This window comes from Seriola dumerili, unplaced genomic scaffold (assembly GCF_002260705.1).
Source record: "Seriola dumerili isolate Sdu_G_001 unplaced genomic scaffold, Sdu_1.0 BDQW01000052.1, whole genome shotgun sequence".
In the NCBI taxonomy this organism is placed as follows: domain Eukaryota; kingdom Metazoa; phylum Chordata; class Actinopteri; order Carangiformes; family Carangidae; genus Seriola; species Seriola dumerili.
This window is the reverse complement of record NW_019174307.1, coordinates 23,127,152-23,142,524: the sequence shown is the minus strand read 5'-3', so window position 1 is coordinate 23,142,524 and position 15,373 is coordinate 23,127,152. Positions and strand designations below refer to the sequence as shown.

General features: G+C 42.3%; 2 protein-coding genes across 2 annotated transcripts in view; one reads left to right on the top strand and one right to left on the bottom strand.

Annotated features, from left to right (window-relative positions):
• The first annotated feature begins 323 nt into the window (after window positions 1-323).
• On the top strand, window positions 324-2,596 carry LOC111218067 (galactose-specific lectin nattectin-like). The gene is made up of 6 exons (XM_022740159.1): window positions 324-383; window positions 520-544; window positions 982-1,067; window positions 1,239-1,373; window positions 2,121-2,232; window positions 2,532-2,596. The coding sequence occupies exons 1-6, from the start codon at window positions 324-326 to the stop codon at window positions 2,594-2,596; spliced, it is 483 nt and encodes a 160-aa protein (XP_022595880.1).
• A 559-nt stretch (window positions 2,597-3,155) lies between these two features.
• Window positions 3,156-15,373, bottom strand: part of itgav (integrin subunit alpha V) — a 36,556-nt gene continuing 24,338 nt past the window's right edge. Inside the window, exons 19-32 of the mRNA XM_022740155.1 lie at window positions 15,074-15,228; window positions 14,739-14,870; window positions 14,472-14,539; window positions 14,163-14,307; window positions 13,708-13,800; window positions 13,181-13,260; window positions 11,109-11,189; window positions 10,833-10,938; window positions 10,403-10,561; window positions 9,645-9,776; window positions 9,329-9,442; window positions 8,763-8,870; window positions 8,422-8,541; window positions 3,156-7,801 (exon numbers count right to left, since the gene is read on the bottom strand). Of these exons, the coding sequence (XP_022595876.1) occupies window positions 7,709-7,801; window positions 8,422-8,541; window positions 8,763-8,870; window positions 9,329-9,442; window positions 9,645-9,776; window positions 10,403-10,561; window positions 10,833-10,938; window positions 11,109-11,189; window positions 13,181-13,260; window positions 13,708-13,800; window positions 14,163-14,307; window positions 14,472-14,539; window positions 14,739-14,870; window positions 15,074-15,228 (1,586 nt within the window). The 3' untranslated portion in view covers window positions 3,156-7,708. The remainder of the gene's footprint in view (window positions 7,802-8,421; window positions 8,542-8,762; window positions 8,871-9,328; window positions 9,443-9,644; window positions 9,777-10,402; window positions 10,562-10,832; window positions 10,939-11,108; window positions 11,190-13,180; window positions 13,261-13,707; window positions 13,801-14,162; window positions 14,308-14,471; window positions 14,540-14,738; window positions 14,871-15,073; window positions 15,229-15,373) is intronic.

Here is a 15,373-nt window from a genome sequence, read left to right as displayed (position 1 = left end):
CACAGTCATCAGCTGCTTCTCTCTGAGTGACAGTCAACACCTGAGCGATAAGGTAAGATTCACCTGCAGCCTGTCTTCAGGGTTCAGGCTCCAGATCTGACTGGATCTTTTTATACAGAGGACATTTTTTATTTTGGGAAGAAAATCTTTGAGTATTTAATAATTAGAAGATTTTAAGTATTAATTTTTTCATTTCATAAGATGCATAGTTCCTGACTAGGACTTTATCAGATATATATCGATAGAAGTCACTGAAACAGAGGCTGTAACTAGCCTGTTATTTTCATTCACTCACAGTAAACTGACTTTCTGTCTCTCCTCAGATGGCTTCTCATTTCCTCCTGTGCCTCTGTTTGGCCAGTGGTCTGCTGGCTGCAGCATCTGTAAGTGAAACTACAGAAATATCTGTTTTTAACACACCACTATATACAGTATATACACATCATTATAGTGAATCAGACTGCTGATGTAAACGTTGGAAAGATTACAGTCTGACTGGATGATGCTTTGTGTTCACAGGGCTGTGGAGAAGAGAAAAACGTAGGTCAGTGGCTTATTGACGGTGTTTTTCTTGTTTGTTCATGTATAAAGGATGATAATGTGTGTCAGTTCATCTCAGGCGTATATAAGCATTTTGCTTCCACCTGAGCCTGTTCAGTCACTACAGTACTTAATATATAGACACGTTAATTTGTTTTTTTACTAGTGTGATGTGTGATGACTGAATAAAAAATACTTCAATCAGTCAGTCAGTAATCAGGGTCAGGACACAATGAAACAACATGGAGCTTTTATTCTGAAATGAAATAAAGGAAGTTTTTCCACCTCCAGGCTCAACATGCTTGTTAAATGTGCTCAAATCAAAAACTACAACTTCTATGTCATAAAGCTACAAGCATGGCAGTGCTGGTGCTAATGTCATCATGACGTGGTTTCGTCCACATCCATAAAACTCACCAACGCTCGCGTCTTGTGTTGTAGCTTCTGGCTGCCCCTCCGGTTGGACTCAGTTTGGCTCTCGCTGCTTCATCTTCTACTGGAATTCAAAGACTTGGTTGGATGCCGAGGTACCGGATGAAACAACAGCACCTCTGTGTTGTCACACTGTGGTTTTGGCTGCTCATAAATGTTGTATTTTTTACAGTTGATGTCACAATTAATGTCTCTAACATTGTGCAGGCCTACGGGTCCATTTCTCAGATTTACTTTGAGTCTTTCTTTCTCACCGTCTCCGTTAGACCTACTGCATATCCATTGGAGGGAATCTGGCCTCCGTCCACAGCGCTGACGAACACTTCTTCCTCAGAAACATGATATACAGAGTGTCAGGCAGATACAGATTGACCTGGATCGGTGGCTTTGACGCTGTAGAGGTGAGACATTGATCGATGCTGCTCGTCTCTTGAGCTGTTACAGCCAATGAAAAGTGACATTTAAAGTGGATTTCAGGATCTATCTCTCTTGGCACTACTTCGCTCACCATACTTGGCTTGTTAGCTTAGCTCACCAACTAGCTGATTAGCCAGCAAATGAACTAGCCTTGGGTTAGCCTTACGCAAGACGCCCAGCTGTGCTAACAATGCTAACGGGAGTGTATGTTTGCCACAAAGTCTCAGCTCCACGCAGACTCCACCTCTCTGCCCCATTTTTGATTTAGCAGGGAGTTAGGGGCGGAGTTAGGCACTGCCAATTTGGCGAAGGCGGAGCAGCCCACTCTTGAGCCTCAAAACAGCTCTTCAGAAACCTGTGGGTGACGTCACAGAGGCTACGTCCATCTTTATTTACAGTCTATAGAACAAATTCTCCAAAGGCCATGCTCGACTATTTGCAACACCCAGAAAAATGTCTTCGTTGTTTTATAGCTGATCCTTTAGTATTTGTTGAGGTTGTCTCCTGGTCATCATTTCTCATCTTTGTCGTCATCTATCTATCTATCTATCAATCACACCCCCATGGAGAACATTGATTTAGAGGGCACTGTCAATTCAGAAAAATAAATAAAACTTCAATTTCTTCTTTGTGGTAATTAAAATTTTCACCATATACAGTAGGTACGAAACAAACACCAAGGATGTGTGTTTGACTTTCTTTCTGACTATAAAAGAATCTTTCTGTTCCAGGACGGAGTCTGGATGTGGAGCGATGGATCCAAGTTCGACTACACTCGCTGGGCTACTAATGAACCCGACGTCTCCAATACCGCACAACACTGCGTTGAGATGAACAGGAACAGTAAGTATAGAACTTTTAAACAGTACACATGATGCACAAACCCCTATAAACCTGTCCATTTTCTTCTGTGATACTTCTACTGTGCAGTTACTTTACAAATGAAGATTTTTACACAAGGAACACACAATAAGATACTCTAACTACATGAAGTACTTTTACTGCGATTCTCTGACTACATGAAATACTTATACTGTGATACTTAGAGTTAAAGTTTTTATCCTTCAGATAAAAAACTGAAGGGAAGCAGTGAACTCAGAACAACACAATGTAAAGATCCTGTTTTGTTGAACTCTCTACAGAAAACTACTGGGGGGACGATAGCTGCACCAGCCGAAATCCCTTTATCTGCTCCAAGAACATCTGAGGCCTCCGCCATGATGACACCACTGCTGCTCTTTCCTCATCTTAACCATTGATTGACTTTCACTTTGATCAGCAGACAGAAGTAGCACTCTGCAGACAGATGATGCTTTCTCAGGCGTTTATTCTTTAATTATTCTTAATACCAACTGTTCATATTAGAGTTTTTAAAATTAGAAGGAAACTGACGCCAGTAGAGAAAGAAGAGAATCAGGTCAGAATCCAGTTTGATGGGTTTCCATGCTTTGTGCACCTGCAGGGTTACATGTGTTAGATTGCATATAATCCACTGATGGTTGTTAGTAAAACTAAAGAGTAGTTACTTTTCTTTTGTCTAAAATTTCAGTTTTCTCTTGAATAAGCTGATTTCCGTCAACTGTTTAAATTTTTTTGATTTTCACTTTGTTAAACTGTATATTTAACCAAGTAATCACAAATAAAAGTCATCCTGTCAAAACGCCTTGTCTTGTCCTGACTGAAAAAGAGCTGAAAGCTTAAGTTTCTCTTTCTGTTAAATTGCACCATCTAGAAAAAACATTATCAAAACGAGATGTAACACCGACTGAAAATGTGACCAAATCAGTTTATTTCAGTTCAAAGGTGAAATCTCCTTGTGAAATAGTAATTTTTATTCTCTAGGTGAAAGAATACATACATCAAAAATAGTCCATATTTTTCTCATGGCAGACAGACAGACAGTGGTATTATATATAAAACACAGTTAAAACCCCTCAGACAGACAGACAGACAGACAGACAGACAGACGGCTGCAGGACCGGCTTCATGTCACCCGTTCAGTCAGCTCAGGAAGCTCGTCACTTTCTTTTATTCACTTTCTGCCTCAGGTTGTGTCGAGGCTTTTCAAAACCTTTTTGTATCATCAGGAGAATTAACTCAACAAGTTCAGTGTGTAACCTCAGTCCTGAGATGACGACATGTCCGAGCCTCGAATACGAATGAATTAATCATCTGAGCCGACGGAGCTGAGAGTGAACTGACCTCAGTCCTGCTGAATCCGGGCGACAACAGAAATGTTTTATACTAGTCTAGTTTACACACCGACGTCCTTAGAAAAACCTTTATGAACCGTTTTAACAGTGCAGTAACGCCACTCTGTCATGACTCAAGATTAATGACGCACAGACACTACTGACCTAAGATCAGTGCTCGCACTGAAACCGCTTCTCATTTATTACCTTTGAATAAACTGAGTCAGGCCCTGAACATTCACTTTTCCTGACAAAGTTGGGAACGTTTTCGCAGATTTCTGTATGTTTTTGTTTTAACTGAGCAAAATTTAAATCAAAATAATTTTCATATTTATGTCAGTTTAACCCTTTGTACGAAGTACGATCAATAACTCTAACAACCCCTGAATGTTTTTTTAAAACATTTTTTTAACTTTGATTTTTATTTCGTCATAAACATTTACTGTTTCACTTCAGTTTTGAAGATTACTATTACTTTTTTGCTTTCATGCAGAGAGTTCGATGAGAAGATCAATTTGCTCATCTCTTAAATGGCTAAATATAGAGCTACACCCAGCAGCCACCTTTATGCTAAGCTAAGCTAATGGGCTGCTGCTTCATATTTACTGTTCAGCGGCATCAATTATTATCAATCCATCAATACTCTCAATGAATATCCCAAAATGTTTAAGGCAACTAACAATTATTCTCCATTATCAAAACAGTCAACTGACTAATCAATTATATGATTGATTGTTTCCCCTCTAACAACACAGCACAAAAAAAGACAAGTCTGTTGAATGCGCACATCCTAAAGTTTTGAGGTCGAAGACACAAACTTTCGACTCAGTGTAAAAAAAGGCAGAAAATAAAAAGACCACAGATATCAGGGTTCAGTGTCTGAGCGTCAGTCCACCAGTCGTATCAGTGCAGCTCCTGCTGATGAAATCAGAGAGCTCGCTAACAAACTGATGATGACAGTGTTGATGTTCAGAAGCAGCAGAGGAGGATCACATCATAAAAGCAGTGGATAAGATGCCAGTGAAAGAAAAGAAATCAACGTATAATGTGCTAACCAGCTGTTCCTGTGGAGCGGTGATTGTTAACTGGATTAATATAGTTTTTAAAATTATCATCAACCTTAAACATTAGTTCATAATGCAGACCCAATATGGGTAAATTCATAGCAAAATTGGGTTTTTTTTCTTCTTCTTTTAATATGTTCACACACACACACACACACTCACACATGCTCAGTCAAACATAAAATAGCAACCTGCTTTCAGACGACGTCGCAGTTCGATCTCAGCAAAAGCTGCCGGTCAGCAAAAATAATACTAAAAAACATTACAAGTCCTCAGACAGTGCAGGGCGGGAAAGTTATAACTGTAACTAACTGACCGTTTATTGAACCCCGCCCACCCTAGTTACTGTTGCTATGGCAGATTCGTCACCTAATTATTCGTAATTTTTATGTCAGACATAAGTATATAGAAGCAGATTTTCATTTCCAGGCAGCGATTTTTCTGAAATGACTTTAAGAAATTTTTATCAGCTTTAGCCAGCTTGCTAATTTAACTAATGTTAGCGTCAAAGACCATTTCGCAAATACCACCATCTTAGATGTTGACAAGCCAGTGATGTAGGTTGTGAGATGCATTGTGGGATAATTAGGGAACATCACGGCAAGATGGTTGAAAACATTTGAAGTTTTAATTCGAGAATCTGGTGAAACTGGTTTTAAATATGCACTTGATGGCCACATGATATCACGCTAACAGACTGAGGCGAAAGCTACATGTCCCTGGTAAAAACTCGTCTTTTAACTTTTATTTAAATCTTTCATTGCAGCGTAGAGCTGGTTAGTGCGACTGTTGTAAGTATGATGAAGTTATGAATAACGTTTTTGGAAAACGTAACACTATCTCTAACATTAGCTGGAATCAAAACTTCCCCAAATCCAATGAAGAGCAGGACAGAGCTGCTGATGTTAGCCTAATGTTAGCCTAATGTTAGCCTAAACTCTGACAACATTCAGGACTGACTTCAACAGAGTAAATGTGTTAGTCATGAACAGCCCCAAAAACGTGTTGTTAGCTAATGATAGGCTAACTCCTGGCCTTGGAAGTAAGACATCAGGTTACTACTGTAGGTAGTAGGCTAGTTAGCCGGACATGCTAACGATTGCAGCTACTGTTTGATCCAGTTCTTAAACCTCTGTGTTTTTGAACTGTTTGAACACACTGAGAAATGGAGAAGAGTTGTTGCTAAGTTATGTTTGGATGTGTGGCTGCGACTATCGATTATTTTTTCAGTTCAATCAATTAATTAAGTCTCTAAGAAACGTTTAAAAAAAAAAATGTCCATCACAACTTTGCAGAGCTGAAAGTTACGTCTTCTGTCTTGTTTTGTTCGACCGTATGTTCAAATACCTAAAAATATCTCGTTTACATATGACAAAGAAAATCAGGAAGTCTTCTCATTGTAGAGGCTGGAGTCAGAGAATATTGATAACTGTCGATTGACTAATTGTTTCAGCTGCTGATTGGACGATCGATGTTCTGGTTTAGTGAACGATTAATTCTCCGAAGCAAATTTTAAACTCATCACTTGCATGGATTTTCCAACCAAACATCATTTTCTGAGCAAAAAAGCATCACGTTGAAATGAGCCGGACCCACTATTGTTACTTATCACTCATCATCACTGTTTTGTACAAAATACCAAAAATCACTGAAAAGACCTCCACCAGCATCCCAGAACAGACCAGCGTCCCCACACATACAAAGGAAGGACAAACAAAAATATATTTTATATATATATTACTGTAACACCGTCCCATATCATAGCAAACTAAACCATCTTTATCCAAAAATAGAGACCTGAAGGCAGCTGCTCAGCCACTCCCATTTTACTTATTGCTCACTGTTCATTCTTCAGTTATCAAATTTAATATTGCTGCATTAATGCTGACGTCTGATATATTATCACATATGGCAAAGAAACACAATGAATCATCCTCAGGTTCAGTTCTATCTGAAGTTATTGCAGGGCACTTTTCATATACGCACTCTGTAAGTCCTGTGGGAGTTCAAGGACACTGTGCATGTTCATTTGCAAAATTCAACTCATTAGCTGATGTCAGTTTTCTCTCTTTTCTTTTTCAGTGTGATTTTTTAAACTGCTGTTTGTTTTCATTATTATTTTTTTTTTGCGCGTACACCCGAGAAGATTAGCAAACACCTCGTAGAAGCTAACAGAGATGCTGACACTGATCTCAGATCAGTTCTCAGAGGTCAGTCTGAGTCCAGGTCCTTGATAAACCCAGGGACGTTCCACTACATGAGGAACACCTCACTGTTCTGTACAGGTTCTTTTAGCGCGGTGCGGTGCATTTCTGGACTCTCAGGGTAAAAAGCTCCTACAGCTCATTCATCATTTTGAGTTTGGACAAAAAAAAAAAAGTGCAATTTTAATATCAAGCTCCACGAGCTCTGGTGCAGATGTAAACCTTGTATCTCCTGATCTGCCTGTTGGAACAAACATGAAAATCAAAGCTTGTCTGTCATCGTTTGTTTGAGCTCCACAAAAACAAAGTGTAAAAACCCCAGTTTGTATTTTACAGGAGGTTGTGAGCTGGGTGATTTTCCAGTTTTCTATAAGACTAATTCAGAACAAACCCTCTGTGTAAACTGTGAACTGTAGTTTTTAAACTTTGGTTTTCTAGAGATAAAATAAACGAGAGCTTTGGAGGACAGACCCGGGACAGCTGTACCCCCCCCCGTTCATGCTAACTTTATGCTGTAGTGTCATGTTTAACTGCCAGGCACAAGAGTAGCATCAGTCTTTTTTCTTTTTCCAACATGATGAACAATTCTTTTAAGTTTAAACTTTACAATATGAATTCTTGATCTATGAGGAGTTCATCTGTGACCAGTGTGACGCAGGCGGAGCTTCTCATTTGGCACAAAACACAACATGACAAAAACAAAAACAAAACAAAAACCTCATTCAAACCTAAACCAGTACCGTTATCTGCCTCTCAACAGTGAATACAGTGAAATTCTCTAAACGACCTTTTACCCTGATTTTTCTCTCCTGGACTTTGTGTCTTTACTAACAGAGCGCCGCTCCTCCCTGTTCCACCTCTAGGCGTCAGTGTTGCCGTTCTCCTCCGGCTGCAGCTGCTCCTTCTCGGTGCAGTCCTCCTGCGGGGGGCGCACTCTCTTAAAGAAACCCAACTGAGGAAGAGGAGGAGAAGAAGAGGAGAGACACTCAAGTGTTTAGTACTGGAGGTAAAGCTGCTGCTGTGCTGACACACCTGTAACCTACCTGATATTTAGCAGCGTCACCCGGTGATTTAGTGACTTACTTATTACTCGTCACATGGAGAATAAATCACCACAGGTCATTTAGCAGGAAGCTGAGCACATAATGAATTAGTGGAAGGTAAAACTGTTTGGTAGTCAGAGTTTAAAATGGTGATTTTCTGTAACTTCTGATTTTCTGCACATTTAAGATTTATCTGTATATACTATACACTATGCACACAAAAGTTTTAGATGTGTTTATATTGTTCTCCATCTGGAGGCGTCTGATTGGTCCCAGATTCAAACACTCAGAGACATAAACCCCTTTTCCACTGGTCAAAAAACCTGCTAAGGCTCGCTAACGTCAGGCTTTTGTTGGCAATGGAAAAGGGAACAAACAGCGTTCACAGCAGGGTCACATGACTCTGCAGTGGATGTAGGTATTTATCGCCTCCAGCTCCGATCAGCAGTAAACACAACACTGTGTCTGAGACGAAAAGATTCTGAGGCCTCTGAGAGGAGCAAGAACCTCCACAACTGCAAACACAAACCTTGTACATGATGAAGATGAGCAGCGCCAGCAGCAGCAGTCCTGCCAGCACAGCCAGAGCCACCACCCAGGCCGGCACCGGCTGAGGAATGTCCACCACCCACAACACCGACACGCTCACCTGAAAACACACACTCACACTTAAACGCTGACACGTTTTACACCAGCAAATACAGAAATTAAAAAGCTTCTGTTTGATGTGCGAGAAAAGAAATTAAAACATTTAGCAAATAGTTTGATTGTGGATGATCTCAAAGCTGCAGCAGAAATAATAATGTTCTCCTTTAATGGGTGGGTGAGTGGGTGGGTGTGTGTGTGTGTGTGAGTGTGTGTGTGTCTTACAGTGGTACTATTGGACGGCAGCTCGAACACCAGGTTCTTGTACGGCATCTCGATGACAGAGAAAGAGGCTGTGGATCGAACCACATACGAACGATTCTGATTCTCAGTCTGAAAAAGAAAAGACAGACGTGAGTCACGTGTCTCCATCACAGACCTCCGCCCACTGAGGGATAACTCGGGTCCAGAGGCGAATGAACAGAGCTGGAAAAGAGGTCTTGAGAGGTGAAACCACTAGAGGTCAGTAAAAACAAGATTTTCAGAAGGTGTGGAGTTTCTCTTTAAACTGACTGTGGCCCAGTTATCTTCTCTGTTAGTGGATCAATCGCTCGTCCAACACAGAGACAGACAGTTCTCACAGTGGAGAACAGAACCGTTTAAATGTTTGTTGTTCAAACGATTATCAATTAGTTTGATTCATTTTCTTTATGTTTTGAGTATTTTTAATACACAGCACAGACAGTTAAACACCATGTTACTTTAAAGTGTTTGGTGTGAAGAAGCTCTTCAAGGTGAGTGATTAATTAAAAAGAAAATATCATCAATGAGACACTGAATGTTTCTTTTACCCTGAGGAAGTTGTTGACAGCCAGTCTGGAGTAGATGAAGAGGATGGCGTTCTTCCTCCTCTCCAGACGACCCACCTGACATTTCAGCTGCAGACACTCTGCTGTGGTGCAGTCCTACACACACACACACACACACACACACACACACACACACACACACACGTTTATGTTCATATAGAATAAATTGGTGTAGTTTTCTTACAATGAGATTTACTCCACAGTCACATCATCAAGTGTGTACAACTTTAACTGTTTCACAATAAATATAAACATGAAACAGGAATGTGTGTGAGTGTGTGTGTGTGTGTGTGTGTACCAGTGTCTGCACGTCGTTCAGTGCGTCTCTTGACTCCAGGTCTCTCTTGCGAACATGGTTTCTGTTTCGTCCCTCAGTCTCTCGCTCTCGGGGTGGGACGACGCTGGTGTTCTTCTGTGAGGTCAACCGGTTCTGACACACACACATACACACACACACACACACACACACCCACACACACACACACCCACACACACACACACCCACACACACACACACCCACACACACACACACCCACACACACACACACCCACACACACACACACCCACACACACACACACCCACACACACACACACCCACACACACACACACCCACACACACACACACCCACACACACACACACCCACACACACACACACCCACACACACACACACCCACACACACACACACCCACACACACACACACCCACACACACACACACCCACACACACACACACCCACACACACACACACCCACACACACACACACCCACACACACACACACCCACACACACACACACCCACACACACACACACCCACACACACACACACCCACACACACACACACCCACACACACACACACTCACATTTTAATATTAATTTGAATAATCTCATCATAAATATTTTACACATAGAAATGTAGATAATTGACCATAAAATGGTTTCAGTTTGATTAACACAGTTAAACTACCGTTACAGTTTTTCTTAACATACTGTGCACTACACTGCATGTGTACAAATGTGTGTGTGTGTGTGTGTGTGTTCCTCACCGTCACATTGAGCGGGTTGAGCAAGGTGTCCGTGGTGCAGTTGATGGGTCCCTCGGTGTCGTAGCTTGTGATGTAGAGCAGAGAGCCGTTCCTGAACTGGTACGGCCAATCCACCGTCAGAGCCGCTTTACTGATCGTACTGGGCCCACTGTTCAGGAGCTGGGAGGGAGGGAGCGCCACAATGATGTCACAATGATGTCACACGGGTTATTTAATGTGTTACTGTAGATAACAAAGTCGCATCACACATGGTGGGGACCGTCTTTCATTGATACAACCTCTAGAATCAGGTGACTCTGCATCTGTGTTAGTTTTAGCTTTAGCTACATGTACAACTGAGTGCGGATGGGAATATATACTGTGTGTGTGTGTGTGTGTGTGTGTGTGTGTGTGTGTGTGTGTGTGTGTGTGTGTGTATGTGTGTGTTTACCTCATAGACATGTACTATTTGTGGTCCGATGTCGTCCCCGTCCACAGGAGGCTCTTTAGGTTTCCAGTTGGCGATGGGAAGCAGCACCTGACCAGGAGACGACGACCTGGGAAGAGAAGACACCAACACACACACACACACACACAACACACACACACACACACACACACACACACACACATTTTAATATTAATTTGAATAATCTCATCATAAATATTTTACACATAGAAATGTGTGTGTGTGTGTGTGTGTGTGTGTGTGTGTGTGTGTGTTTACCCTCTAATGGAGACCTTAGCGAGCACAGCCAGCTTGGTGATGCTGGAGACTCGGGGGCTGGTGTTGTCGAATTGGTTGGAGCTGAGACACAGAGGAAACACAGACTTCATGTAAACGTGTGATAAAACACTGACACACATTTAAATAAAAACGTGAACAACAACAGATGCAGGGACAGACTTTAAACACAGTGCTGTTATACTAGAAGCAGCCACAGGGTGGTGCTGCTGCCTTTGACCTGACGGAGGAAAAACGATCCTCAGCTCATTTACATTTAGAGTTAGTTCATTATATCTTCACAGTTTCACATTTGTCAGAATAGACACAATATTTTACACAAATGTTTATCTTAAATATATAAGTATATTTTAAATACATTGTTCTCATTATTAAGTCATATTATGTTTGTTTAGAAAGAGCTTTTGTCCTGAGAGTCTTAAAATAACAACCCTGAACCACAGGAGGAGAAGGTTGAGATGTTCGGACGAGGATATATCCTCTAATCAGCAGCTATTTTTGAAGCCAATTAATCTCTGACACCATTTGTCAAGCAAAAAAAGAAAAAAAAGTTTCTCAGATGTGAGAATTTGCTCTGACCAGTTTTATGACAGTAAATTGAACATATTTTGGGTTCTCAAAACAACATGTGAAAATGTCACCAAGGACTTTAAGAAACTCTAACTGATGGTTTTTTCAAGCATTTTTTAAAATTTTATGGCAAAAACAACTAATTTATCAAGACAATAACTATCAGATGAATCAATAATGACAATAATAGTCACTTGTGAGTGCATCTCTTCCACACAGCAAATCTGTCCTTCAGTAACAGTGTGTGTCAGAGAGCTGAGGAGGACTGAGCGGTCAGACTGAGACCTATCATTAACATACCTCTCTCTCTCTTTCTTTCTCTCTCTCTCACACACGCGCGCACACACACACACACACATGCACGCACGTACAGACACACGCACGTACACACGCACGCACACACGCACAGACTCAGAGGAATGTGAAGACTGAGTGTGTCTGAGCTCTCAGGGTGTTTACCATTCAAATGAGCTGTGGGACAAAAGCTGCTCTGCTCTGATGAATGCTGATGTGACGACTGTTTACAGGCTGTTCACACATGAACACAGCTTCTCCAGCATCAAGCACGTTTAGCTGACAGTTTGTCAGATTACGTCCACATGACGTTTTCATTTTAAAACGCTGTTTTCAAACAAAAACAATCTCCATCCAGACCAACACACCTTTAAAACGCACGGTATTGCGCAGGTATGTACCTGAGCAATCACGTACACTGAGCATGTGTGAGCCAGTGTAAACAAGAAGTAGATTGTCATCTCTGCAGTTGATTAATTGCAAAAAATAACAAGGAACAGCAAAGACAGCTGCAGTGTTAAGAATATAAGTCCTCAACAGCTGCTAGCAAAAACAACGATGTCAGTAAAGCTTGTATTTCATTATCCATGTCGCTTTCACCCCTGGAAGTCGAGGCAGATAAGCTCCAGATAAGACAATGTTTCTGAAGTCTCTGTTCAGTGGAGAGGAGGGGAAAACACAGCAAAAGAGATGTGGTTTAAAATGAAAACGTAGTAGTGTGGACGTAGCCTCAGTGCTATCATTTCTGTTTTCTTGCTTCTGTGTGGAGTAACCATGTTGTACGTTTTGGAATTAAGAGTTCCCATGACTCTTTGGGGAACACAAGCAGGTATAAGTATGTTTTGGCTTATGTTTCCTCACATTTAGTCAAACTTTAGTCTCATTACCAGCAGCTGAATCAGCTGTGATCAGCTGGTGTTTGCAGTGTATCATGGATGTACTGACACTGGATCACTGTGATACTGAGGAAAACTTAAAAACATGAGGATTGTGAATGAAGTTCTGCAGCTGTAAAGAGCATCTTTTTTTCTATGATTTCCAAGGAGATTTCTCTTGGATGGACATCGGCGATAACGAAGTGGAAGTCAGATTGGATCAGACTGGAAGTTTTAGGTGTGTGTGTTCAGATTTGACTCAGAGGAGGAGGAGTGGTGAGTGGTGCTCTGTGCGGGACAAAGACTGGACTGCACCTGACGATCTGCAGGTCAAACTTGACAAACGTGTCCTCCTCCGACAGCTGGTGCACGCTGAACTTCAGCTCTGCCAGCACCTGGCCAATCACAGCATGGGAAGAGGCAGCAAAGGACCAATCAGAGAGCAGGAGGAGAGAGGAAAAACATCATTATGTGGAGGAGCTGTCACAAACATTCAGTCCTGCAGGAAACACTGCAGATGCAAAGTCACAAAACTCCCTCAATAAACATCTTGTTTATATTTTCTGACTGTGTCGACAGCACTTTATTAATTCAATGCCAGTAAATGTGACATTAACAGTAACACATTCAAGTTCTCCTTCATTTCAAGGCAAAGTAATCTCCACAATCCAAAGCTGCTCCTGTCATTTCCTTTGTTTCCTCATGTTTCCCCCTGATATCTGACTTCCTAGTTAAATCTGCTCCACCATCCCCCACAAACGTGTCACAGTAGCACCAAAAGAAAAAACGCCCAGAATGCAACATGATCACACGCCCACTGGTTCAGTTATCTGTCCACTGACCTTGGTTCCTCCCTTCATGGGGTTTCCCAGGTCACACACCACCATCTTGGTCTGGTTTTCCTTCTTGTACGCACAGGACAGCCTGGTGAAGACCTGTAGAAACCACAAAGTAACATCTCAGTTGTATCTCCCGCTGACGACAGAAACTGAAACGGGTTTGTCAGAGATCCAGAGATTTCCTGGGAACAGTTTGTGTATCAGAGTGTGTGAGCCTGTGAACCGAAACCGAGGAACCTTCTTCACTAATTACTTCCACGTAACTGTCGTAGTTTTGTTCCAGTCATAGAGGGGGAGTCCTGAGCTCCATTAGGGATATTTTGAATCATCTAATATCTGAGAACTTCGGGTTCTTGGGTTAAATTTAGGTGCCAAAGACAGTATTGTGTTGTGTGTGTGTGTGTGCAGAAGCTCTGGTATTAAAACCTGATTTCCAGCTCTGGGTGACGGAGACGAACCTGAGTGCGGACGACCTCGATGAAGTCGGCCTGCGGCGGAGGGTAGATGTGGAGCTCGGCCTCGTAGGCGCCCTCTCCCTGGTTCTCAGCGCTGACCTCCAGGGTCAGAGCGTTGTCATCGCCGATGTAGATCTGCTCACGGTCACTGCGGCAACGAAAACAATCACTATGGCAACATGTCCTAAATCAAGCTTTTTTTTAATTATTGCAGCTTCATTTTTGTTTCTTTTTTTTTTTTTTAATGAAAAATAGAAAAAAATATGAAGCAAAGAGATTGTTTTCATTTTAATCACAGTGTCAGTGTCTCACCTCTTCACTGACAACTTCAGGTCAGGTTTACAGATGTTGTCCTCTCCACAGTCCAACAGGATGTGAGCCTGAGGGAAGGAAAGAAGGAAGGAAGGAAGGAAAGAAAGAAAAAGGACAAAAGGAACAAAGGCGTCACAGACAAAGACAGAGGATCAGTTGCTGAATACTGAACGTTCGGAGAGTAAAGACACTAATCAGTCTTTACAACACACACACACACACACACACACACACACACACACACACACACACACACACAAACGTTACCTGCTTGGTGACGTTGGAGGGGGCCGACATGTCGAGGATGGGCAGCAGTCCAGTTCTGTCTGCGGCCTGCTGGTAGTCCAGACTGTACTCCATCACCACGGAGATGGGAGTGATCTTATCCCGAAACTCGTCCTGAGAGAGAGAGAGAGAGAGAGAGAGAGAGAGAGAGAGAGAGAGAGAGAGAGAGAGAGAGAGATGTCAGCTCAGCTCTGTGGAGCTACTGCTGCTTCATATTTAGCAGCAACGCATCAGTGCCGTTCAGTCCAGTTCATTTTGTCGACAGTCTCGGTTTCATTCGTCGGCACTCTGAGCTCGCCTCGTTTGCGTTTCCTCACCCGCAGGAAGACGTGCTGCTCCTCGCAGGCCGGGCTTCTGCCGTTGGACACCGTCATGTTCTTGGAGTACTGGAAGGTCCGACTGTGCAGGAAGAGGACGCGCTTGGTCGCCTCCTTCTGCTTCAGCCGGTCCAACATGATGTCCACGCGAAAATCTGGAGGCAGAGAAGAATACGAGGGACGGTTATGGATCTGACAGAGGAGATGAGATAATGACGTGGCCTTCAAGCTGCAGAACCACAACCTGATAATCAACACACACACACACACCAGAGCGTCTGTGGTTGTGCTGCAGAGAGG

What these genes read in the sequence shown, in the direction of transcription:
- LOC111218067 (XM_022740159.1), top strand. Translation starts at nt 324, where the DNA reads ATGGCTTCTCATTTCCTCCTGTGCCTCTGTTTGGCCAGTGGTCTGCTG. An exon ending in GTCTGCTGGCTGCAGCATCT is followed by an intron (nt 384 to 519) that starts GTAAGTGAAACT and finishes TTGTGTTCACAG; the next exon opens with GGCTGTGGAGAAGAGAAAAA. An exon ending in AGACTTGGTTGGATGCCGAG is followed by an intron (nt 1,068 to 1,238) that starts GTACCGGATGAA and finishes CGTCTCCGTTAG; the next exon opens with ACCTACTGCATATCCATTGG.